The sequence below is a fragment of the Camelus bactrianus genome, chromosome 22 (assembly GCF_048773025.1).
Source record: "Camelus bactrianus isolate YW-2024 breed Bactrian camel chromosome 22, ASM4877302v1, whole genome shotgun sequence".
NCBI classification, from domain to species: Eukaryota; Metazoa; Chordata; class Mammalia; order Artiodactyla; family Camelidae; genus Camelus; species Camelus bactrianus.
Genome location: NC_133560.1, coordinates 4,580,791 through 4,606,898, shown reverse-complemented (window position 1 = coordinate 4,606,898; position 26,108 = coordinate 4,580,791). Strand labels below are relative to the sequence as shown.

At 38.4% G+C, this 26,108-nt stretch overlaps 1 protein-coding gene across 6 annotated transcripts in view; it reads left to right on the top strand.

Annotated features, from left to right (window-relative positions):
* Nucleotides 1-25,476, top strand: part of LOC141574624 (ankyrin repeat domain-containing protein 26-like) — a 73,609-nt gene extending 48,133 nt beyond the window's left edge. For 3 of the 6 annotated variants that reach the window (XM_074350058.1, XM_074350057.1, XM_074350063.1), the window contains 12 exons: nucleotides 1,289-1,322; nucleotides 1,603-1,744; nucleotides 3,891-4,101; nucleotides 5,291-5,474; nucleotides 6,322-6,459; nucleotides 7,900-8,412; nucleotides 9,884-10,063; nucleotides 16,381-16,740; nucleotides 17,317-17,519; nucleotides 19,111-19,324; nucleotides 23,995-24,040; nucleotides 25,194-25,476. In XM_074350058.1, coding sequence (XP_074206159.1) covers nucleotides 1,289-1,322; nucleotides 1,603-1,744; nucleotides 3,891-4,101; nucleotides 5,291-5,474; nucleotides 6,322-6,459; nucleotides 7,900-8,412; nucleotides 9,884-10,063; nucleotides 16,381-16,740; nucleotides 17,317-17,519; nucleotides 19,111-19,324; nucleotides 23,995-24,040; nucleotides 25,194-25,234 — 2,266 coding nt within the window. In that variant the 3' untranslated portion in view covers nucleotides 25,235-25,476. Of the gene's footprint in view, nucleotides 1-1,288; nucleotides 1,323-1,602; nucleotides 1,745-3,890; nucleotides 4,102-5,290; nucleotides 5,475-6,321; nucleotides 6,460-7,899; nucleotides 8,413-9,883; nucleotides 10,064-14,710; nucleotides 14,812-16,380; nucleotides 16,741-17,316; nucleotides 17,520-19,110; nucleotides 19,325-23,994; nucleotides 24,041-25,193 lie in introns of those variants that run through there. The other 3 variants (XM_074350061.1, XM_074350060.1, XM_074350062.1) reach the window with 3 other exon arrangements.
* Nucleotides 25,477-26,108: the final 632 nt, after the last annotated feature.

The window sequence follows — 26,108 nt, the reverse complement described above, 5'->3', positions numbered from 1 at the left end:
TCATAGTCGTTTTGCAGTGTTGTGTCAAATTCCAGTGTAGAGCACAATTTTTCAGTTACACATGAACATACATATATTCATTGTCACAGTTTTTTTGCTGTGAGCTACCATAAGATCTTATATATCTTTCCCTGTGCTATACAGTATAATCTTGTTTATCTATTCTACATTTTGAAATCCCAGTCTGTCCCTTCCCACCCTCTGCCCCCTTGGCAACCACAAGTTTGTATTCTATGTCTATAAGTCTGTTTCTGTTTTATATTTATGTTTTGTTTTGTTTTTGTTTTTAGATTCCACATATGAGTGATCTCATGTGTTTTTTTTTTCTTTCTCTTTCTGGCTTTCTTCACTTAGAATGACATTCTCCAGGAGCATGCATGTTGCTGCAAATGGCGTTAGGTTGTCGGTTTTTATGGCTGAATAGTATTCCATTGCATAAATATACCGCATCTTCTTTATCCAGTCCTCTGTTGATGGACATTTAGGCTATTTCCATGTCTTGGCTATTGTATATAGTGCTGCTATGAACATTGGGGTGCAGGTGTCATTTTGAAGTAGGGTTCCTTCTGGACATATGCCCCAGAAGTTATTTATAATTATACCTAGACATAGAATAATAATAGAGATTCATTTACTACATTAGTTAAAAATACTTAAAAATAAATATTACTTTCTTAGCATATTGTGAAATGCAAGTATTGAAGCCAGATTGCCTGGGTTGGAATTCTGGGAAGACATAGGGGCTTCGACAAGTGACTTAGCCTTTCTGTGCCTCATTTTCTTCCTGGGTAAAGTACCTAATGTATTACCTACCTCCCGGGATTGTTGTGAGGATTAAAATGTTTTTAAGACATGTAAAGTGCTGATAATAATGCATAGCGGTTGCATACTATGTCCTCAAAAAAGCTGTTATGGTTATTGGAAAAGGGTTTCCTTCATATAAGGACTTAAGTAATACTTTCCAAATAGGTTTTATTGCCATAAAAGCCAGTTTTTATTGAAAAAGACAACAACAAGAAAATCCTGGTATATTTTTTCCTGTCAAATAATACAAGTAATGTTATGTTCTTCCTTTTCCTTTGCTTGTCCGCTTGATCTAAATTTAATACTTTGTTCATAATATAATTAATGTACTTTCTTTGTCCTTTAATGTTACTGTTTCATTTAATCCCTTGTATTGAAAATTATCAGTGCAAAGATTTTATATAAAAAATAATAGATGTACATATTTCTTGTACTTTCAATATTTAGTATTTGGCTTAAATGAATTGCTTTTTTCTTTTTTCAGATCTTCAAAGAAAACGTCTACTAAAATGGACAAGGTATAGTAAAATATTAATTATAAAGATATTTTCCTGTGGTAAAAAAAAATTTATAAAAGAAAGAGTGGAAAAACAAAATCTTCCTTTGTTGTAGAGACATTTACTTAAAAATAATTTAGAAACACTATAGATTAAGTTAGCCTTTTGACAAAAATCAGTTCTTTCGAGAAGTGTCTGTGTTTTTGCTCTCATAAAAAGATGGATATTTATCACCTCTGTACACTGAGCATATTTTATAACTATGTTGGAGACACTGTGAAATAGCATTATTTATTTGTAGGTCAAAGAGCAGATGAATTCTGTGGATGACCTCGATGACTTAACTCTGTCACCGGAAACAGCTTCCGAGGACTGCGAGTCGCTTTTCCCTAATTATAAGAATACCCTGAAGCTAATCGAACAACTTGGCCCGGAGAGTAAAGGTAGGACCCCCGTGTGACTACAAAGCCTTTTTAAGTGTCTCGCAGTAACGTGTGCACACCCAGTACTGCCCAGGGAGCACGGATACGTTACAGTCCGCTGCGTCTCAGAAACCTGCCTTGTGTTAAGCAGAATCAGACGTGTTGTGCGCTGCCAGCCAGGGGCTGTGACCGTTTCCACTCACTGTACTTTCTGTTGGCTCTGCTGCTCCTACGCCTTCACCCAAGGTCAGGTTATCACTGCTTCCCTCCTAGAACACTGAAATCACCTCAGGACTTTCTTCTATGCTGTCCGCCTCCTGGGACCTTGGTCTACACCGCAACCATGATTACTAGATAGTTTTTAAAATTCAGATCTTTGTTACCCCCTTGCTTAAAATCCAGCTCCTGCTTCTCACAGCTCCATGGTTAAAGGCCAGAGTCCTCTGGCTTCATTTTGTTTCATTTTATTACCCTTTTTTCCACATGAATTTTAGAATCAGCTTGTCAATGTAGGAAAAAAGAAAAAAATGTCTGCTAGTGTCCTGGAGATTAGATGTAGATTATGTTGAATCTCTAGATTAATTTGGGGAGAATTGACTTCTTAACAATACGGAATTTTTAACCCCGAACAAAGTTTATTTCTCCGTTTATATTGGTCTTCCTTGATTTTCTCAGTAATAGTTTAGAATTTTTAGTGTCTGGGTCTTTCGGTCTTTTATGAGTTTACCTGTATTTCTTATTTTTCAGTGTGGTTATAAGTAGTATATCTTTATTTATTTGTTTTAAAATAATATATTTTAGATTTTAGTTTCTGATGATAGAAATATAGCTGATTTCTGTATGCTGACTCTGTGCCCTCCAACCTGGCTGAACCCATTGATTAGTTCTAGTAGCCTTTTTATGGATTCTCTCAGATTTTCTACGTAACCAAAGGTGGTCAAGCTTTTTCTTCTTTAAACTACTGTCTTATTAAAGATAGTTCACGTTTAAGACTTGCAGCCAATAACTACATTCTCTGTCACAGCTAATCATCTCTGTCACTGTTGCAACAAGAGTAGCCATAAACAATACACAAGTTAATGGACTTGGCTGTATTTCAGTAAAACTTTATTTACCAAAGCAAGCAACCCGGCCCACAGGTTGGAGTTAGCTGACTCGCACCATGTAATCACATTCCCCGCTGATTAGCAGACAGTTTTACCTCTTCATTTCCCATCCAGATGTCTTTTGGTTCTTCATTTTGCCTGATTGCACTGGCTCCAGTACAGTGCTGAATAGGAGTAAGAGAAGCCATTCCTGTCCGGTTCCTCACCTTCTGGGAAGAGCATTCCGTTTCTCACCATTGCATATGGTGTCAGCTGTAGGGTTAGCACGGATCTTTGTCATAGTGAAGACGTTCCCTTGGTTCCTAGTTTGCTGGAAGTTTTTATCAGGAATAGACATTGAGGTTTGGCAAGTGCCTTTTTTTATCCACTGACATGATCATATGGTTTCTTTTTTAGTTTGTTAATATGATGAATAAAATTGATTTTTATGTGTTAAAACAGCCCTGCATTCTTGGGATACACCCCACTTGGTCACGACGAATTTTCCTGTATTGTTGGATTTAATTCGCTAATGTTTTGTTTAGAATTTTTACTTCCATTTTCATGACATTAGTTTTCTTTCTTGTAATATCTTTGTCTGGTTTTGGATTCAGGGTAATGTTAGTTTTATAGAATGAGGACATAGTTCTTCCTCTTCGTTTTTTGAGGAGAATTTGTGTAGAATTGGTATGAAATTTTCCTAAAATATTTGGTAGAATTCACCAGTGTAACCATTGGGACTGGAATTTTCTTTGTAGTAAGGTCTTTAAATAGGACTTTTGGTTTTTAAGATACAGGGCTTTTTAGCTTATTTGTTCTTTCTTAATTGAGCTTTTGTAATTTCTCTCTTTCAAGGAATTTTACCCACTTCATCTGAATTGTCAAATTTATTTGCATAATGTTCATAATATTACTTTGTCATTCTTTTAATATCTGCAGAGCTTAGAAGAATGTCTTCCACGTTATAGATGCTCAATATCCATTTGTTCAATGTATGGATGAATGAATGTGAAAATACAGTTCTTTATACACAAAAATTATTTATATATTTTGTTTCTATTTTTGTTTTCTTCCTAATACAGATTCTGATAGGTTATGGAAAATTCAGGATCCAGTTCATTCATTCAGATCAACAGAACTGAAAGAATCTGACTGTGCACTACTTAGAGGAAAAATTAAAGAAATGGAAAATCAGGTGAACTGGCTACAAACAGAGCTGCTGAAAACAAGAGAAGCAAAATCACAGTTAAAACTTCAAAATGTGGAGTGGGAACGAGAGCTCTGCAGCATGAGGTACTGAATTTCTTGTTTTTAAAGAAATATTTGAACTCTTTGTATTTACTTTAGTACTGTAGGTATGTAGGACAAGTCTTAAAATTGCTAACTTAACCTTTTGGGGTTTTACAGGGGAGAAAATTTCATTAACATTGTGGAATATGAGACTCTTGGAAATAACAGCTATATATGTGTATATATATAATATATATATATATATATATATATATATATATATTATATATTTCCTCATTCTATATTTCTTTAAAAAAAGATCTTTGATCTTTATCTCTAAATTGTCTTCCAGAAAGTTCATGTTACTTTACATTCCCACTTGCAGAATTATGAAATGACCATTTTTCTCAAGGCAGAAACTTTAAAAAAAATTTATGCAGTTTGATTTTTAACATATGAATGGATGGACTAAAAAGTAAAGTGGAAAGTGATTATTGGTTAGTTTATTCAGCATCTCTCTCATACAGAGATCAGATTAGTTCAAAGGTCTATGCTGAAAGCATGGATTACTCTTTATTTTTTAATTACTTAATATGGATCCTGCCTTGTACCAAAAGGGATTTAAAAATGATTTACTAAATAAATAATATTCAACAAGGTAAGTTCAAAGTGTTGCAAAAGAAGAAACATAAAGTGTAGGGCATCAGGGAGTAGACTCCCCAGCCTCCCCTTGGATTATGCTAATTAGCGGGTCTGTGTTCTGGAAAAGACGTCTGCGGATGTTACCTTCCTCTGGAGGTCATTTAGGAGTCCCTGTAATACTTCATGAAGTTGAAATTTTATCTCTCATGAACTTACAAACCTGTTTCTAAATAGCAACTTCTCTTTTCATTAGTAACTAAATTCTCTGTCCTAATGAAGGAGTAATTTATGACTATGTGGGGGAAAAAAGGGTAATTTTCAATTCATACCTTACTGAATAATTGCAAAATTTCTTTCCTACACTATTGTCCAGAGTTACTCTTGACTGAAACTATATATCTATATCTATATCTATATCTATAGATATATGTCTATCTTTATGAAGAGATTGATGTGAGGAATTTAAAATGTGAGACTTAGAAATGAAAAAATAATTGAGAAGATAGAAATTCCATTAGGGTAATAAATCAGCATGTGAAGAACGAGATCATAAAATGAACTTTTTATTTTCTAACAAAATAAATTTTAAGGTAAGCATATTTCACTGCAGATTCACGTTAGAACAAGAAACAAAGAAGAAGAAAAATGCTTATACATTATATGAAAACACTAAGGATGACTTGAAAAGAAAAGAGAAACAATACAATGAGCAAGTTTACCTGAAACAACGACTTGAAAGCACTGCCCGAGCAGTAGAATGCAAACTGAAGAGCATAAGGAATAAACCAAATCAGGTAAATTAGTCTTACGTGAAAACTTCATAGCTCTAACACTGTTTCGTCAATATTATTTATAATATTCTTTTGAATTAATCTATATTTTCATTTAAAACAAATAAAAGTTATCTCATCCTGAATATGAACTATGACGTTTAGAGCTTAACTTACTAATTTCTTGGTGTTCTTGGCATCTAATAGATGCTCTGTGTCGTTTCTGAATGAAGGAATGGAAGTTAAATTGAGCTTAATCATTAACATAAGGATTGACGGTTTTGGTCCATTCAACAAAGTAACAAGTCTAATTCAAATCCGTGTGTTAATTTTGGCTTCTTGAAGTTAAAATCCAGGCTAAATTGCCTTGTGACTGTGATAGAATTGGTTAAATGCCTTATAAAGAAATTTCACTGGGATTTCAAAATTTCTAGATACTGACAGGCATATGCAGAATAGATAAACAAGATTATACTGTATAGCACAGGGAAATATATACAAGATCTTATGGTAGCTCACGACAAAAGTCACAATGGATATATATATGTTCATGTACAACTGAAAAATTGTGCTCTACACTGGAATTTGACACAACGTTGTAAAATGACTATAACAATTTAAAAAGTGTTAAAAAAAAAAAACCTTTTTCTTCCATGATACTACATCCCTTGTGTTTTTGCTCTGTGATAAATTTAGCTGTCATATATATTAGAATTTGAGTTATTTGTGTGCGTTAAAGATCCCTGTGCTTAAAAAGGCTACTTCTTTTTAACAGTTTTAAAAAAAATTTTTTTTAAAGATTCCCCTCCTAAGCTTTTTTTGACTTTTTTTCATGGTATAAAACCCAAAACCTAATGAAATATGTCTCCAGGTTTTAGAAGAGCAAAATGACGCTCAGAGACAACTTTCTCGAGAGCAGAATGCCAGAGTAATACAAGATGAAATCCTGGCCCATCATCTTTCCCAACAAAAGGAGGCAGAAAAGGCTAATAAGAAAATGAATGCTAAGGTATTTTCTTTAGTCATCTTCAAACATGTGTGTGTATGAATTGGTATACTTACATAGTTTAAAAACCAATACTGTAGGTACAGAAAGTATAGAGGGTTTTAAAAGCCTATATATGTAAATATATTTTCTGGGGGGTTCATTTCTGGTCCATTGGATAAAGCAATACTTTGAATTCAAATCCACTTGCCGGCAACAGTGACGTAGTGACATTCACAATGGCCTCATCCAAGGAGAGGCTGTTCATATTTCCCATAGGAATCGATGAACTCTCCATTATCTCAAAACTGTTGCTACTAACGGCAGGCATTCTAGTTTCTGGCAGTGATCTCACTCCTTTGATAGACGATTGGAGAGGTTACTTTATCATTTCCACTGATGGTAAGGAGGAAAAAGTATAGCCAGTTCAGAAACCGTAGTTTGGGTGTCATTCTCCTACGTGTGATAAAAAGTAACGCTCTGCTCCATGTGGTATCCGATTTCAGTACAGGGAGCTTTCGAATATAGTGATAGATATGCCGCAGTCTATACTTAGTGATAATTTATTGATCAGTATTTTATTTTTAATAAAACAGTTCACTGTATTTCCCTGCTATTTCACATCCATTACTGTTATAAACACCATGAAGAAGAAAAACAATTATTGCAGAAGCAAATAGTCTCCTGATTTTCTAAGAAGAGCTCTGTAAATTTGACCTTTACCTTTAGTGTAGTCACCATTAGGGAAATAGAAGGCTTCTCTTGTGTTTATGTATTTATCCTAGAGAAGTAGCTTTGGTTTGGTATAAGAGTCGTAGACTCAGAAGCCCCGGGGAAAACCCTGCAGCTTGCTTGTGTTTTTAACCCTTTATTCCAGAATTGTCACAGCTAAATGAGTTAACTGATGTTTGTAGACATGCTTAGTACAGTGCTTAGATTTATCATTTATCCGTAGATGTCATTCTTATAACTCACTCTAAAAATGTTAGAGAGAATATTTATGGAATATTCTCAGGAAGAAAATTTTTTGGAAATTTAACCTGTCCAAATACATACAGAGCTAAGGCTCTTACTTTGGGGGTAGCTGTAAAGGTTAGATGTCAGGTATAATTTTTAAGTGTAGTCAGATTTATTCATTTTCTATTTTAAGCCTTCTGGGTTTGTTGTATTTCAAAGAAAGAAGGGCCTTTCTGATTCTGAGCTTCTTAAACATCCTTTTGTGGTTTCTTTTTTACTTTCATGGATTCACTGTCTTTAATTAAATGTTTGAACTTTTGGGGATTTCTGCTTGTTCAAAGTTTGAGATTTGTATCCACCTTAAGTTTTCCCAGTTGGATACCCAGTTATTGCAAACTTTTTGTTGCATAAACTGAAGAGATTAGTCTTTCACTTCAAAGGAAATTATGATATGTCAGTGTGTTGAGTACAGTTCAAAGAGTAAGAGATGAGGGGTTTCACTTACAGGACACAATGGATTCTGAGCTGTCTGACCCAAAAGATAGCAGCGAGGTGCTTCCTCAGCAACTTCCTGAAGCTGAAAGTCAATTCCGTGGCCCAGAAATTGAGCTCCATCCCAGGAGAGATGCTCTTAGACCAACGACGTTGGTATTAGAGTGTGTGCATAGAGACCGAGGCCAAGCCCAGCGTTCAAACAAGGAAACTGAAGCCTTGTCTCAGAGCAAACAAGGGGAAGTCAGCAAATACATCGGGAAGCAGGCGTTCCTGAAGGAGAAAGTATGTAAACTACAGAGTGAAAACATGTTGCTTCGACAGCAACTGGAAGTTGCTCAAAATGAAGCCAGAAGTGAAAAGACAATACTTAATATCCCAGAGCTGTTTCCGGATCACATGGGAAAACTTGAAGCCATGAGCAGACGAGTTCTGATGCTGGAGGAAGGAAACAAGGAGTTAATTGATGAATCCAAATGTTTAAAGGACAGACTGTATCAGTATGAAACGGACAGAGCAGAAATGGAAGTAAGTACCCAGAAAGGGAACTGATTTTCAGACTTCCTCAAAGAAAATTCAAAGTAGTATCTGATGAAAGCTGAACGTTGAAACTAGTTGAACATAAAAAATGTGTGGGCTGTAAATATATACACTGTAAAGCAGCCTAAAAGCATATCTTGTATCCAGCGAACAAAAATTAGACCTGAGAGGTGCTTTACTTTGAGTAAAGATGCCGTGTCACCTGAAATTCTAGGAGACTAAGCTATAAGTTGTTGACAGATACAGGCAGGTCTTAGTAATTTACTCTTACAGTGCCCAAATGATTTTAATCTTTCTGTCACCACATTTTAGTATCATGATGAAGCAGATAAATGAAATGCTCAGACCTAAAATGAGTATTTTGAAATTAAGATTCAGTTGTGTGAACAAAAAAAAGTAAAAGAAAAAAGAGAGAGAGAGAGAGAGAGAAAAGATTCAATTGTGTGGATTACCTGGACAGTCAAATCCAGATTTCCCAGATGAACTGATGTGTAAATGCTGTATCTTGCAGTACTTTTCGTTCAGTAGCTTTTCATGTATTTTTAGTTGATATAATTTTATTTTTATTCATGTCAATTGGAATTAAATTTAGAAATATTTCCATCTCAAGTCATGTATTGTTATGACCTCTCCACTCCTTAAAGGCATCTACTTTTCATTCAGTCATAATTTGGGACACATGTAAATTTTAGCAAAACTGTGTTTGACTTAGTCTCCTCTGTTCTATTTATAATTTACTTTGAATATTTTTTCAAATAATTTGCTCACAATTCTCATTTCAAGGCTCAGTTACTGTCATTTGGATCTAAGTTTGTCCAGTACAGAGGAACTGGAGCGCTCTGTGATGTACGAGTTTGGCATTGGGGTCCCATTTTCAGACTGAGGAGGAGCAGCCAGAGTCCTGAGTGGCAGGAAGGGAGTGAGTGGGAGGGGTTGGGGGAGCCGTAGGAGCTGCAGTCCAGGAGGCAGGGGAGGCCAGGTTGTCTCAGGTCCCCAAAGGCCATTGGAATAACCTCGTTTTTATTGTGAGATAGGAGTCTATTGGAAGGATTTAAACACCAGATTGAATATGTGAAGAACTCTGAACTTAAGCCTCTAATGAGAAAGAGGGAGAATGTTCCACAGTGTGGAACTTAACCACCACTCATCCCACCTACACGCCCCTTTCTGTTTGAGACTTCAGTGGGGGTAAAGCTTGGCCATTTCCTGGGAGGGGCAGGGAATGGCTGGTGGGGCTGCATCCATTGTCTAAGTTAACTTACTGTCGGTAAGGCAGGAGGGTCATGCCTTCTGTGTCTTAAATGAAGTTCAATAAACAGGAATGTGTACCTGTGAGGAAAAGAAGGTGAATTGATGTCTGTGGGGATATTTCTCAAAGTCCATATGTTGGAGTTACATATTATTAATGTAGTTTTATGATAAGGTGACTTAAAAATCAGTAACAGAGTTATCTTTTTAGGCCTGTATGAGACAGCTTCAGCAAGAGCTGACTGACACCCGAAAGAAAGCGTCCATGTTGGAAGCTTCCCTGGAGGTGACGGCACATCATCAGACTGATGTAGAAGCTGAGACACAGGAGTCAGAGAGGAAATCACGTCAAACTGCGAACCCAGTACGTGTGAAATTCAGCACGTCGGCCGTGAGTGTGCAGTGCAGAGTGTTGCAGGACACTAGCTTTTCAGGGACAGCTTTCTTTTGTATCTTCATTGTAATTACACTGTTATTATCTTTATAATGCAGTTTCTTAAACTTTGACTTTCATCCCACCATTTCTCTATATATTTTTTCTTACAATATTTACTCTTAGAGAAGTTGAAAATTATACATCTTTCATCACAGAAGTTAACTTGTTTTTCCTATTAAACAGTATTGTTTAGTGATCTCTCACCACAATGAGGCCAGCTAGATAAAGTCAGAGGACAGTGTTTCATGGCATGTTCCAGAAAATTGTCATGTCTCTTCTTCACTTTTGTGAATGGGTATAGAATCTGTGTGTATTCATTTCATGGATTTCAGAGTAACTTGTGCAGAAAGGTCATTATACAAACCAGTTGAAGTTAGGCATTGCCTTCATTTTCTCTTCATTTTACGTATGTTGTCAAAGCATGGAGAAGTTCAGACCGTGTCTGTACACCGAAAATAGAGAATTAAGAAAATTGTCTAGATCCTGCCTTTGGATTTTTTTTTAACTTTATTGAGATATAATTCACATATTATAGGGGGGATTGCATAACTCAAGTGGTAGAGTGCATGCTTAGCATACACAAGGTCCTGGGTTCAATCCCCTGTACCTCCTCTAAAAATAAATAAGTAAAACCTAATTGCTTCCCTCCACCAAAACAAATAAATTCACATATCGTATAAGTCACTCATTTAGGATGCATAGTTAGTATCTCCTGGTGTATCCAGAGATGTGCAGCTGTCCCCACAGTCAATTTTAGAACATTCCCATCACCCCGAAAAGAAAGCCTGCATCCCTTGGCCATCACCTCCAGCCCCCCGCCCCCCTCAGCCCCAGGCAACCACCAGTCTGACTTCTGTCTCTATAGATGTGCCTGTTCTGGGTGTTTCACATGAGTGGAGTCACATGCTATGTGGTCCTTCATGATCAGCTTTTTTCGTTAGACAAAACATCTTCAAGGTTCATCCACGTTACAGCGCTTGTCAGTATTTCCATTTCCGTTTATTGTTGAACATTGCTCGGTTGTGGGGCTAAACCGTTTATCCATCCATCAGTTGATGGGCCTTTGGGTTGCCTCTGCTTTTTGGCTCTTGCTAATAATGCTGCTGTGAACATTTCCATCCAAGTTTTGGCGTAAACACGTTTTCATTTCTTTGGGGAATAGACTTAAGGGTGGAAATGCTGTCGTATGGGTCATACGGTAACTGTGTGTAACCTTTTGAGGAACTGCCATACTGTTTCCCAGGGTGGCTGCACCATTTAACATTTTTATCCAGAGTGTGTAATTCTCCCAGTTTCTATGCATCCCTGTCAACACTGGTCATTAGCTCTCCTGGTGGGTGTGAACTGGCATCTCATTGTGTTTTGATTTGCATTTTTCTGATGACAGAATGTTGGGGATCTTTTCGTGTGCTTATCCATTTGTGTATCTTCTTTGAAGACCTGCCTGTCCAGGTTTTTGCCCATTTTAAAATTGGATTGTCTTCTTATGATTGAATTGTAAGAGTTCTTTTTGTATCCTGGGTGTAAGTCTTTGATCAGATATAGGATTTTCAAGTATTTTTTCCTGTTCAGAAGCTTGCTTTCTTACCTTCTTGATGGTGTCTTTTCAAGAGCAGAAGTTTTTAACATTGATGAAGCTCAGTTAATCTATTTCTGTCTTTTACTGTCCTACCTAAGAAACAAGTGCCAGATCCAGTCATGAAGACACACACACCTGTGTTTTCTTCTAAGAATTTTGTAGTTTCAGCTCTTTCATTTTGAGTTAGTTTTATATGTATTGTATGAGGTAGAGGTCGAATTTTGTTCTTTTGCCTGTGGATATCCAGTTGTCCCAGTACCATTTGTTAAAAAGACTATTATTGTCCCATTCAGTTATTTGACACTCGTATTGAAAATCAATTGACCGTAAATGTGAGGGTTTCTTTTAGGTTCTCAGTGGTGATGCATTGATCTATGTCTGTCCTATGCCAGTACCAAGTCAGATGTTATGAGAACTCTTTCCGAGTCATCTTGCATATTACCAGTTGTTTTACATAGTAATAAAAAGTCAGTGTCGTGGAATGTCTGTAACTCTGCTTCTGTGGAGATCTGCTGCTTCCTGAAGGGGCCTGTGGCCAGCTTATGCCTTGCTGACTCTGTGACATGAGAGAAAGTAGGCTTGCAAAGATAAAGTCCATCCTTCCCCCCCCATTGAGATCCTTTAGTTTCTCGCCCAATGCCTCCCACTTCACTCGTTTCCATCAAATCATGGTCACGGGATCTGCTGACTCGGTCTGCAATATACTTCATTATGTTGCACTCATTATAATTCATAGACTCATCCATAGATTTCACTATCTAGAGGAAAGAGATTAAGCCTGGAGAAGATTAATTCAACCTTCCTCTTTGGAAGCCTCTCTAATCCATCATCTCGCGGTTCACGATGAAGTCCTCTTTTGGCCTGGTTCCTGTGTGTAATACTGGTGCCGATCTTGTTCTTGGTGTAGATCCTGCATTCTCAGCTCCCTGTGTCTACCTCCTTTTACTTAAAAAGAGAGATGCCTAGGTGTATTCTATAGCTTTATGCATAATTATTGAAATAAATATTTCATCCCATGCAAGGAAAATTTTTCAAGAGTACAGTAGCTGTTACAAGTTAGATAATATTCAATCAGTTTATCAGAAACAGGTAACAGATTAGTAATTTGAATTTCAAAAGCTCAAAGCCAATCTGTGTGATATGGAGAAGCATTGTGCTACAACATAAAGGTGAGACAGTCTTACCTTCCCTTACCAACAAGCTTTGAAGTAAGGTAAAGGAAAAATTGTATTGAATTTAAATACTGCCAAAGGACACTACATTTATGGTTCCATAATATTTTATTTTCTCTCTGAGGAAAGGGAAATGTAGAGTGAGTGCTAGATTAATAAGTTCTCAAAGCTGCCTGTCTCTTAGAATTTCAGTCAATTGAAATGAGGTAAAAAGGCTGATTTTGGTAAACTGACTATTTCTAGTTGTTTTTCAATTATTAGACTTCAAATCCTGTGTCCCCTTGCTTACCAGTCTTCCTTATCCTCAAAGTCGAGGGGAAATTGTGAAATACATGCCTATGTGTAAGAAACTGTAATTGGAGGGAACTCCGAAGTACCTTCCTTCTCACTAGTTCTGAGGTCTTTCTTTATCTGCTTCTCATCAGCACTTTGTCATTGACAAGTTAATCTCAACGTTTGTTACATTCCAGTTTATAGGAGACCAATTTCTACTATACTCAAGTTACATTTCTTACAATCGTTTTTCATCCACTTTTCTGTTTATCTGTTTTTGCCTAACAAGCTCCCCAAAGTTCAGTGGCTTTAAATAAGCATTTATTCTGTTCACAACCTACACTTAGGAATAGTGTGGCCAAGACAGCTGGCCTCTATTCCTCTTGGCTTCAGGTGGGGCAGCTCGAAGGCGGGCGGCTGGAATCACTCGAAGGTTCATCCATTGATGTCTGATGGTTGATGTTGGCGGTGGATGGACTGTGGCTTTGGTGGGGCGGGCAGGTGGACCACCTCCCCTGGAAGTGTTCTAAGCTGTCTCTGTGGCCTGAGCGTGCCCACCTGAGACTGGGTTCCAGGGTTAAGAGCGAGGCAGAAGCTGAACTGCCTTTTCAAACCTGCCCTGCAGTTCACTCGGTGCCCCTCTCACCGTTTCCTGTTCTTTAGGAGCAGGGCACTTAAGGTTGGCCCATAGTCTACCTTTTTTATGGAATTAATTTTGAAAATTTATGGAGACATTCAAAAACAAGCATAATCTACTCACTAGCCACAAAGTTTTCTTACTGCTTCCATACGAGAAATCCACTTATCCCCACTCAGTCCCTGAGCAGGTCTCGGTCGCTGTGGTGTTAGGCTCAGGCTCCAGCCCAAGGTCTTACTTTCCCATCTTCACCAGGTCCAGGTGGGGCTGAGGTTCCTGGGCGTGGTTTCTGGAGTACAGCCCCTTGGGTACACTCCTCTCAGTGCTGGGGCTTGAGGATAAGGAGACACGGGTTACTTACCGCCACACACCAAACATTCTGCTGAACTGCTAAGGACTCACTCACAGATGGAAGATGGGAGGCACACTGGTCCGTAGCAGTTCTGAAGTGCAGCCTGATGCTGCCGGCTCTTTGATTAGGACTTAGTCCTAACCCTGGGAGGGGTTCTCCTTCGCTGCCCTCTCTGAGCTCTTTGTTCTGTCCCTTTCATGAGCAGTGACCCGTGTTTGCAGCTGAGTAGTTCTCTCAAGCCAGCTGCCTCCTTGTAGACCATCTAAGAAAAACCCAAAGGCCTCTTCCTGTTTTGCACTGTCTTTGTCTCTTTCAGTCCAAGCTGGCAAGCAGTGTTTTTGGTACCACAGTTCTCTTTAAAACTTTGAGTTTCCTGTGAATTTTATTGGGTTGATGCCATTGGAAAAGCTACTCTCACGTCTTTTTGAGATAAACTCTTCACCTTGGGCTTCCTGTGAAGCTGTTGTGGGACCATGCCTTTGAAATTCTTATGCTTTTAAGATCTTTAAAGGAATTTGAGGCAGCACCTTAAATCTTTTCAAGGTCTTAACAAAGTCTTGGCTTCATCTTTAGTCTGTTTTCCTGGCAGCACCCTAGATTTGATGTTAGCCCGGAAGCCATTTCTCTGCTTACCGATTATGTGACAATTGGGCATGTGGAGATGCTTTAAATGGGATACAGATATTTGAACCCGGTGAGTCCTGGTTCCTTTACATTTAATAACCTGTATGTTTTGGCATATCTCTCTCATCAATTTTACTTTCAGCTGTTCGGTAGCAAGAGTCCCGTTTCCTCCGGTTTTAGCGTCATTTTCTTCCCTGGCCTAGAAGCCGTCACTCTCAGCCCTTCAAGGGCCCTCAGGCTTCCACTAACAGCCTCGTGGACACTTTGGATTTTCACTCTTAGTCTTCTCTACATCTGTTCAGGTTTCACCTACCTCCAGGTTCAAAGGCATCCCCACATTTTGGGTTCTTTTTTAATGGCTGTGCCCCATTTTTAATATCTGTGCCAGTTATTTATTGCTAATGATTTATATAATAAACTGCCTCAAAACCTGGTGACTCAAAACAGCATTTGCTTGGTTCACAAGTCTGTGTTTAGACAAGGCTCAGTGGAGCCAGCTTGTTTCTTCTCCACTTGGCATCAAGCGGGCACTAGAATAATCTAAAGGCTTGTTCATGCTCGTATCTGGAAGTTGGAGCTGGCTTTGGTTAAGGACATCCCCTGGGGTCATCAGCTGGGACAGCTGCGTGTACAAAGACTCAGTAGGTGGCCTGGGCTTCACAATGTGGTGGCTGGGTTCTAAGGGTGAGCGTCCCTATGGAGTGAAAGTCAGAAGCCATTTAGCCTTAGAAATCACACAGCAGTGTCCCCACATTCTGTCCCCTAGAAACCAGTTGACTGAGGCCAGTACATACTTCAGGGGAGGGAATTTCACAGGGGAAGTGTCAAGGAATTTGTAGAGATGTTTTACAACCACCACCTCCGCCTATCTTGTCTTACCAAATAATCCTTCTATCTGAAGGAAAGTAGTTCTTCCCAAGTCAGTGTCACTGAAATTCCAGCAAGTTTTTCTGTTTGTTTTTGCTGAGTATGTTCTCTTGTTTTGTGGAGAGCCACAAAGGATTACAAGAATTAAGGCTTTTTTGTTTATTTGTTTAGAAAAATACATGGATCACCTTACTAAACCACTACACTAGGAGATGGATTTCTCCTTAACTCTGTGAATCATTCATTGCTCCTTGGAATGCAATTCAAACAAGCATAAAATATTTGTGGTTCAGAGAAAGGCTTATGGCATTAGAACCCATATTTGCAAGATGTATTAGTTGCAGTCTTTTTTTCAAAGTCTTGTTTTGGGAGGCATTTATTCAGCCCTAAGTAACTCAGTATGATCTCCCTAAAACTTTAAAAAGCATGGAGAGTTAAGACTTGGGGGAGGAAGGGGTAAGAGACTTTCTACTAAGAGGTGCCTTATAGTCATTTTATGTAGGAAAGACATGAAACAATTACAGAAAAGAGTGTGAACTCAAGTACAAATGTATAACAAAGGTGATGACAGTAAACAGTATATTTTTGTGACTCTTGGTGGTTTGAACTTTTTTCTTGATTTTCTGAGTAATCTGAGTTTCTCCATTCCACAAGGCAGATACCATTTTATTGTAGCTGAATTTATTTCAACCTTTGATGCTGGGTTAGAGTTAGGCTGTTCTCAGTCTGCTAACCTCATTACCAAACAATTTTATCTTCTTCATGCAGAATGCTGATCTTCCAGCAAAAGTGAAATCTGCATCTTCAGTACTTCTCCATCTGAGTGCAGAAACTCAACGTTTTCTAAAGGAGTTATTTATGAAAGAATTGCAAAAGAAATCTGACACACTGGAGGAGGAGACAAAGCAGTTGGAAGAAGAAGTAGTGCACCTCAGGCGTCACCTGGAAATGAATGCAGTGGAACGCAGTCCAGTGGAGCAGTACAAACGGGAGACTGAGGAGCGAGCAAGATGGGATGTGGAAATACTGAAAGAACTCAGTCAAGTCCTGCAGTACAGACAGGAGACTGAAGAACAAGCAAGACAGCATATTGCAGAAAAATTGAAAGAAATCAGCCAGTTTTTACAGGTGAAGCATTGATCTGTAGCGTGCTCTAACTCACTTCGCTGAGAATGACAGTTCGGATGTGTACATTTTACGTGTTTCCTCTACTTCCCATACAGCAGTTTGTTTTGTGGATTTCTGGAAGGAAGGCCGCATTTGTTACTCCCTTTAAATAATTCAGTTTCCATCATTACTATCACTAAATTGATCTTTCAGAACAACTCTCACTAGACAATCATTTTTAAGACCAATTGGTGTAAGTCAAGACCACTAGGAGGAAAAGCACATATTGTGATGTAAATACTATGCCACATTCTTGGATTACTTCTAGGTTGTATTGTTCAATTTTTAAAAGTTTAGATTGATCCTATTATTCTTTGATCACATTACATGAGTACTAATATAAGAGTGATTCAACTTTAACTTCATAATTCAGATTTAATTCACTTGACATCGATGATAAGTATTTTAAAGCTTAGCTTTTTTTTCACACTTAAAATTGCTTTCTGAATCACTGACTCAAAACTAAAGGGAACAAATATACTGTAATTACTCAGGTTGTAAGTATTTTTAAAATTGTATCCTTTTAATTTACTGTAGGCCCAAGCAGCATCTCAAGAAGACTTAAGAGAGTATAAACGTGCTTCAGTAAGTCAAGTGGAACACAGAGTTAAAGTTCTGGAAACGGAACTGAAAAGTAAGACTTTTCAGTTTGATTCTAATGAAAAAGAATTGGAAGAATACAGGCAGCTGTACCTGGAAGAGCTAAAAAATAGAGTGTCATTGGCAAATCAGCTAAACTCGTAAGTCAAAACGTAGAATTATAGAAAATAATTTAGGTCATTAACTTGCCTCTAAGGCATAATTTTTATTGAGCCAGGTTCGTGAGGTGAGTAGCAAGTGAAAGCTGACTAGACAGTGTAATTTTGGGAAATGGTTTAGTAAATGAGCTCTTTAAAATGTCAGTCCAGGGCAGTTTGCATCTCCCTGGCTTTTGTTGCTTTTACATGACTTTATTTTTTATACTTGCATATATTTAACCTGGTCTAGTCTTTAAGCTAGGGGTTTTGCAAACTTTGTAATTTAGACAGCTATATTATCACAAAATTTCTAGTTAGAATTCCCATAAATAGAAATGTTAATGAGTTTAAAATTAACTGTGTTTTGGAAGAGTACAACTTAAACCCAAGGGGCCCCATTCTGGTTTTTGGTGAATTTACTTTCTTGATTGTGATACTTGGTGTCACGGCTCGTGGGCACCCTGAGACGAAGTACTGTATCCTTCTAAGTTTGTCTCCACTATGTGAAGGCATGCTTGGGGAACGGGGAAATTCACATCGGGGTGAAGGGCAGTATAGTGGTTCACAAAGTGGCTAAAAAGTATATGGTGGCCTGCCCGAGGGGATGTGTGGAAGACAGAAAGGGCAGGTCCCACCTCCGGTGCCTGAGTAGCAGTGTTATGAGCTACAGGTCTCCGCGCAGTCCAAAAGTAGAGCGTTCCTATGAAAGTTGTCGGTGTAAAGCAAAGAGGCAGTTACCTTAGGACACGTCTTGCTGGTGGAAGCGTAAAATAAATATGCATAAAGCACAGGCGCTCACAGACACAGTCCAAAGCCGTGGCGGCGTGATGCCGGGACACTGAGTGTGGTTCCGGGGAAGGAGCTCGGTGGGGCCCCTCTCGCTGCTCGGGGTGCTCACTGCCCCACTGATGGCTCGGGCTAAAACAAGCACCCAGTGCTATGCTGGCTTTTTTTTTTTTTTTTTTTTTTTTTTTTTATGGCAGTGAAAATCCGCTTGAGGTTTTTCTTCTGGTTGTGGAAAACAGGTGCTGATGTAGGCCTCTGGTAAAAGCGAAGTAACAAAGTGAGCTTTGGGACATTGGGGGATACTTGAAATTGCCCCTGGCACTGTCATTGTTCTTTCCCACCATCGACTCTGCCGCCTGCTGCCCCCCAGAGGTGGTGGCCCTAAACTGTTCCTCAGTGCCGCATGCTTAATTTCTCCCAGGTAATGCGTGAAATGTGTATATAAGGGGGGTGAAAGCAAATGCTTGAAAATGGCTTTGAGGGATGGTTTATTTTTTATTTCTGAACTGGTTTCCTGAGGGTGAGTATGTCTAGGTGCAGCCAGTGCAGAAGGCAGCGGGGATCCTCTGTGGGGGCGTCTCCATCTCTGACTCTCCCCACTTTGAAGTACTTGTTAGTTAAGGCCCATACGTCCTTCTTTAGGACAGTTTTAAACTGTAATTGTTTACAGTAGGTCTGTGCTGACGTATTTTTTGGTGTCAAAACAGTTTAATGGGACAATCTGTTTACTGTTATAGCAACTTTAGAAATACACATCACTTAGGAAAAAAACGAAATGAATGAAATCTGTGCTTTGCGATCCTCGCAGGGCTAATGAGAGGCTGGCAGCAGTGAGCACTGAGCTTCAGCTGGAGAAACAGCACAAGAGTTCTTTCCTCGGCTCTGTTCCCGCACGGCCTGTTGACAGACCGCCTTCTGCTGAAAGTTCTAGTACTAGCGTGGAGCCCAAAAGGAGTCTCACTCGAAGAAGGAACTTAAGGAATTTTTCACACCCTACAACTAGCATGAGCGCTCTGTTCAAGGTTAGTTATGTTATCTTCTTTCTCTTGGGTTTCAGATTTCTGATATAATTCTTGTTTTTAATTTGATGAAATTCTGAGTTTTTTATTTGACTTACGCACACTAAGTAAAAGCCATAATTAATTGTGCAAATGAAAGAGACAAATTTTATTTTTTAAAGTCCCAGGACTTGTCATTTTCAAGAGATATCTGTCATTAACTTTATTCAATAAATGCAACTAAAGTGACAAAATTTTAAATTTCTTAAAAAGCTCCATTTTAAATTCTACTTTAGAAATTAAGTGTTATTGCCTAATAACTAGAGATACACTTTCCAATGTTTGGCTTAGTTTCTGATTGATTTCGGTTTGGCATTGGTTCATAGTCATTTTCAAGTTTTGCTGCACCCCAGTTTTTCTACCCCTAAGCATAAGTAAATGATTGGCATCGAGATACTTAACCACATACGGATGTTTTTTATTTAAAGGAATCCAAGGTAAATTCTTTTTATGAATTCAATAAACTTGTAACACTAAAAACATTAAGTTCTGTTTTTAAGTTTAAAATTTTTATCATTTTCTTCTGTAAGAGTACATTCTTAATTGCTATTTTACTTACAGCATTGTTATTTTAATTGTTATGAAATGTCTTACTGAGCGATTGTAGAACATTTCTTAATATGTAGTCAAGTAAAGCAAATATTTAAATATTTAAAATGAAGTTCACTTATGTCTCTGTCTTGCCCTCACCTGCAGGAATACCGAGGTGGCCATGGTAGGGAGTCTTTAAATTACAACCAGTTTTCATTGTGTATCGTTGTTAAAATAGCCATTGAAATCGGTGCGTGTGGGTTTATGGTTTGATGGTGTTTTCATGATCTTGATGCAGAGAAGGGTAGCACGGGCCCTTGTTGAGTGAGGTCTCAACCTGCTTTTTCTCACTTGGCTTCATGTCATAATAAATCAAAGAAGAAAAAAGCTCAGGATTCATAGACAGTGTTGTGGGTAAATTGAGTCTAAGTACTTCAGAGTCATGAAACCGGACTGCGTGGTGTTAAAAAGAAAAATGCATGCTTAACACTTCCGTCAGTGGCTAAGCATGATGCAAACTCGAAATGTTTTCATTAGTTGTCACCAAAAAATCACGAGTGTGTCACTTTAGAGGATGATGGTGAAAGAGTGTGAGTGCAAAAGCAGTGCAAGAGAGATCTCCTGAGGACAGGTGTTTCCTTTAATGTTTTTGGAGGAAAGAGGTGTCTATGTTTTAGTACTTCTAGGTACACAGGAAAATAATTTAGCTTAAACTCAGTGTTGTAGTTCCAAGGTACACGTAGTTCTTCTGTGGGGCCGTGGGGCCGAACCATGCTAGGTTTAGCAGGGAGATTAACAAGCCCCGCTCTGTCCGGGTGCAGAGACGCGTCTCCCTCAGCACTACCGGGCGCCTCACAGGAGGTATTGTACAGTTACTGCTTACAGATTTCTTAGACTCAGAGAAAGAAGGTGCCTTCTAGAATTGCTAGGGATATAATTATTTCTGCTGGGAAAACATAAAGTAATGCTATGAGAGCTGTGCACATACTGTTTAAAATGACAGGAAGGGATGGGTTTTTGCATGGGGCTTAACCAAACAGACTTCCACAGCTTTTGCAAAATGTCAAAAATGGCATTGGGATTGAATGTAACATTCTCTTTTATTTGCAAGGCTTAAACACTTTGGACTGTTCCTACTGTGAAGTTCCAGCTTACTCCGCATTTTTTTCTAACTTGACAGAAGTATTGCTGTACGTCTGTGATTTTAGTCGTGCTGGTGGTCGAAGCAAGTTTTTTCCAGTTGATAACACTTGGGTTTATTGCCTCTCTTACTGCTGCATGAAGTACAGCTTTGTCCCTTGACATTGTTGTAGTGGTAACAGATGGACCCCATATCTGCTTTGCTAGTTTGTACCCTCAGATTTCACATTCTAGTTTATTTCTGGGATGTTTTGTCCTACATATCAGAAGCAATTTTACAGTTTTACTCAATTGTGTTATTTAATTATATTACTATAAAATACAAAAAGTTAAAATTAGCCTGAGCAGATACATCACTGTTAGATTTTCTTGCACATAGAATTTTTTTTCTGAGAACTGAAAACTTAAAAATTGATTCCAGACAGTATTATGACAGACAAAATTTCTCTGTTTTAAAGACTTTTTTTTGTTCAAGAGTTTTTAAGTGTTGGTGTGCCTAACATGAAGCATGGCCACAATAGTTAATAAATGTCCTTCAAATCTATTTTAAATAGGAAGACTAAATTTTACACTCACTGATTTTGGACTTTTGGTGTATTACTGACACTTTCAAACATTTTCTAATGATTCATTTAACTACTTTTTAAATTGCTCAAACGTCCATTCAGTTCAGCAGCCCCTTTTCTAAATGGGATTATACCAGTGCACCAGAGCTAGAACGATTAATATTCCTAAGACTTTAACTTTTTACATGACACAGCACTGCGTCTCAGCAGAATCTGGTCACGTTTCTTTTAAAAGTAGGCTTCCAAGGCAGGGCACATCCACTCTGAATTTTAATTCTAATCAAACTATCACAGTAGTTAAGCTCACTTCTCATAAGGCAGAGGCAGAGTTCAGTAACCTTGTTTCTTGTATCAGCTCTCTGCTCTGTGGAATCCCTCCTGCCCTCATTTCATTTTGTCTGAATGGACAAATGAGGAAGCGTGTTAACTTCTGAAAGCCAGTCACTCAGCTTCTTCCAGTTCTTTTTCTTTCATTCACTTTTTTCTCTGTAGTGAATTTTTTAGCTCCTTGATCAACAAATTCTTTCTCCTTTCTTTGGTCTGCAACAAAATACATGTATTTAACAGTTACAAACTGACAAGTGTCATTTCCTTCATTAACCTATTTACAACAGTATGATGAATCAGAGTGGTTAAATGACTTGATTTTATTGCATTTCTGGAATTGTACTTATTTTTATAACATTTAAAATAAGAATGATACCAAGTTTTAACTTAAAAGTATTAATAACCTGAAAACATATTCACTTTGGAAATGAACACGTGTGTATACGTGTGTGGCAAGTCTGTTTTTATCAGATTGATCTCGGAAAGAGAGGGCAGCATTATCTTCCAGCCTGTGACCTCAGTTTTGACCTCAATCCTGCAGTGTCCCCAGTGGGACCTTCCATTTCTATGGGACATAGTCTGCAAACCGCCAGTTACGAGAGTATCCTCCTAATTAAAAATCATTAGAATTAAAACTTGCTGATACATTGTCTTCCTGTGTATAATTTTCTCACCTTACTGTGTTTTTTGTTAAATGGAAAAGTTTAAGTAAAACTGCAGGTGCCTTCTCCTTATTAATGTTGGACTTCAGATCACTTCCACCATCTGGACCTAGAAATAAGCATAAAGGTCCCAGAAGTACGTGTTTAGGAAAATAGCTTTGCAGAGGAAAAGAGTAACCTTACATTCAACTCATGTAAAAGTGTGATCTACATTTTGCATAGTGTTTATTAATGGTTATATGAAATTAGTTCAGTCAAGGCTTCTCCCTTCATCTGCTAGGTGTTTTTCACTTCACAGGACCCGCCTGGCACTGTTGTCATGTTGTTGATGGCATAAGGCCTCTCTAGAGTGCTCTTGTCAGACAGTGTTACGGAAAACAGTCTCTGAAAATACTGGCAAACGGTAGCCCCAAATTTTGTCTTTGCACCTAACTTTTACAGAAGCCTCGGCTCTCGTGTCGCTGTTATCACCACAGTGTTTATTATGTCTGGTGTACTATTGTAGACCCTGTTTAGTGAGCGGGTGACTTTTATAAGAAAGGTTTTTAAAAGAACACTCTAGATGAGGACACTTGTAGTTTGAAGTGTCCCCACACATTTCATAATTAAATACGTAACTAATTAAGTCAAGTTTCAAAAAGTTGGCCCTAGTGTCTAGGATGGAAACAAAGTTACAGTTAAAGAATTAGGTATTGTTTTCCTTGTTTCTAGCTCTAGGAAGTTGTGAATGAGAAACCAACTTTGAAAACTGGCGCTAGCCTCTCCTTTTGTTTTCTTCAAGCAGACTTTCTGACGTAAATATTTTAGCCATCTACAGAGAGCAAAATACATTTGCTTAACTTGTTTGCCAGTAGAATTTTCACTTGACATTAACAGGACCCCTTTCTTCATTTTATGTATCTACAATTCTGTGCTAAAAACATTAGCATAGAACAGACCTTAAAATGTTAGTTTTCTAAAAGTGCAGGAATGGAAAGCTCATTTTAAGGGAAAATCCATTAAAGTTAAAAAAAACTAAACTTTTACAAAGGGCAGTTTTTCTAAGAACCGCAGAGCAACGCATTCAGTGTGAAACATGACTTGAACTGTTGAAACTCTCTGTGCCAATAAGATCGGGCATCGCCCTCTGAAGATTATGTGTATCCGACAGGGCAGTGTTTACTGTGCTCTTCATCAGGGGAATTTAAATAGCCTTACAGATATGTGTTCTCTATTATCTAAAATCAAAGTAAGTAGGAATTTATTTTATTTTATTCATGTGATTATTTTTCTATTTAAGCAATCCCCAAGTTAAGTGAAGTCTCTAAAAGTATTATTTAAAGGCCACACTTCATAAGCTAGCTGTCATTCCTATGATAGTGTTTCTTGTTTCACTTAAACATTAAAAATAATATTTGACTTATTTCAGACACAGAGGAAGCTGATAAACAGTATATCTAGAGAATTAAAAGAAGGTATGTTGCCAACATTTCTGAATTAAATTTAGACATTGATTTCTGAAATACACTGTAAACAGTAAATGGCACCACTTTCTATTGCTTGAATAACAGATACCATGTTAAATCTTTTTCTTACACGTAGCTAATGAAAAATGTGAAAGCGTAATTTCATTCATAATGATAAATATGCTTATTCCTCATTTATACATCATGATCCATATCTTTAAAAAAAACTCAAGAAGTCTGTGTTCTCTATTTCTGGCTGTGCCCTTCCTCTCCTGCTGTCCCCGTGGGCCTGTCACCTGCACACGGACCTGTTCTCAGAAAGCATGGAGGTCATCAGCTTCTCGAGTTTCTGGTAGTGACTGAGGCCAAAAACCCAGACTCAAGCAATCTCGGTTCATGTAGCTGTCACCTGGTGGATGAATTTCCTGTCATTCACTTTGTCACTGGTTAACTTTTTGCCCTCAGGAAAAATCCCAAATTCCTTAGCTTGGAAGAAAAACACCCACATCGATTTGGCTCTTGCCAAACCCTTCAGCCGTATCTCTTTCCTCCCCTGCCCTGCCCCTGTGCTCCAGCGGCTGAGCAGACTGCGTCCAGCTCCGCGGGCGCCCCTCCTGCCTCTGCTCTGTGTGTTTGCTTCTTGCCTCTCCCTCCCACACTTTCTCCTCCTCCTTCGGGTATCTGCTTACACGTCCCGGCCACCAAAGAGGGGACAGTATTGACACAAACCTGGACGTCCCTTCTGAGTGTTCCAACTCTGCCCTCTTTTATACCTGTCATGGCATTTATGTCTCTGTACCGAAACTGCCTGTTCATCTATTTTGCCAGCTTACGGTACAAGATCTTTCAGGGTGGGCTCTGTCATCTTCTTCTTGCGGTTCCAGTGCTTGTCACAGTGCCTTAGCACGTGGTTGCTGAGTAAATGAATGAAAAGTGAGAAAACCAGGCGCTCTGATCCTTAGCCACAAGAGCAGTTAATTGAATGTGCAGCCCTGGGCAAAGTCTAGAGTAGTAATCTTGTGTTTTGTGTTGTAATCGTATGTAGGTAGTTTTCATTCTTAAAACTTAGAAAAGTCTCAGCTTTTCTTAAAAAGTAAACTGACATTTAGTTACCTATGAAGTATTTTAAGTAAAGAATCTAATTCTTTCATTTTCTTTCCAGCTACTACTGAACTTCAATCTAAGTCCTACGGACTCTCGTAGGCTTGATGGACGAGTCAAGTCTAAGTGAAGATCTGGTTTCAAAAGCACGTCAAGTACATGTGGAGATTTTGAAGAAAAAGTGTACGATCTACAAGATAAATAGTAAACATTTTACCTGCTGGGCTGTTTGCCTAACGTTTTTGTTAGTTCCCGTTAAGTAAGATACTGACAATGTTTGTTAAAGGAAAATATCCTTATATTGTATGTGCATGATTAAAATTTATGAAGTGTTTTAAACCACATTTTTCTGCATCTCATTGACTTTTAAGCAGATTTTGGGAATAAAACCCAGCACTTTGGAGTATTATATACTCAAACTGAGCCCGGGTGCCAGCTGTTTAAACAGCACCCAACCACCCACCAAACTTGTCATTGATGTTGAGCAGTGTTGATAGCTTTTTTGAATTTTCCAGTGTTAATCACTGTCTATAGACCTAAAGATTTAGACAGCGTTTGGATCTGCTGTGGCTGTTTCAATGTTCTGATGGATCCCAACAATCGTTACGGTGCCATCAGACTTTCTGCATGTTACCTTAAACACTGATTCACAGATGTTTCCTCATGGAGAAATGAAATCTGCCTCAGGCTTTTCATTTCCTCTTATTTATTTACTTACTTTTTGGAAACAGTCTTAAAATTAGAGACAAGTTCTGAGCACCAGACGCAAACGGACGTTGTCACAAACCTGTCATCTCTCCCGTACATTCTCCTAAGGCGTCATTTCTCTTTCCTAAATGCACTCGTTCTACCATAAGTGCCCTTGCTCTCCCCTCTCACCAAGAAGCCATTTGTTTCTCAGAAAATGCTTTTCTCCTTTTCCTGTCAAGTGTTAGATTGTATGTAAGCCCCCACTTGTAGCCACCCCTTCAAATCC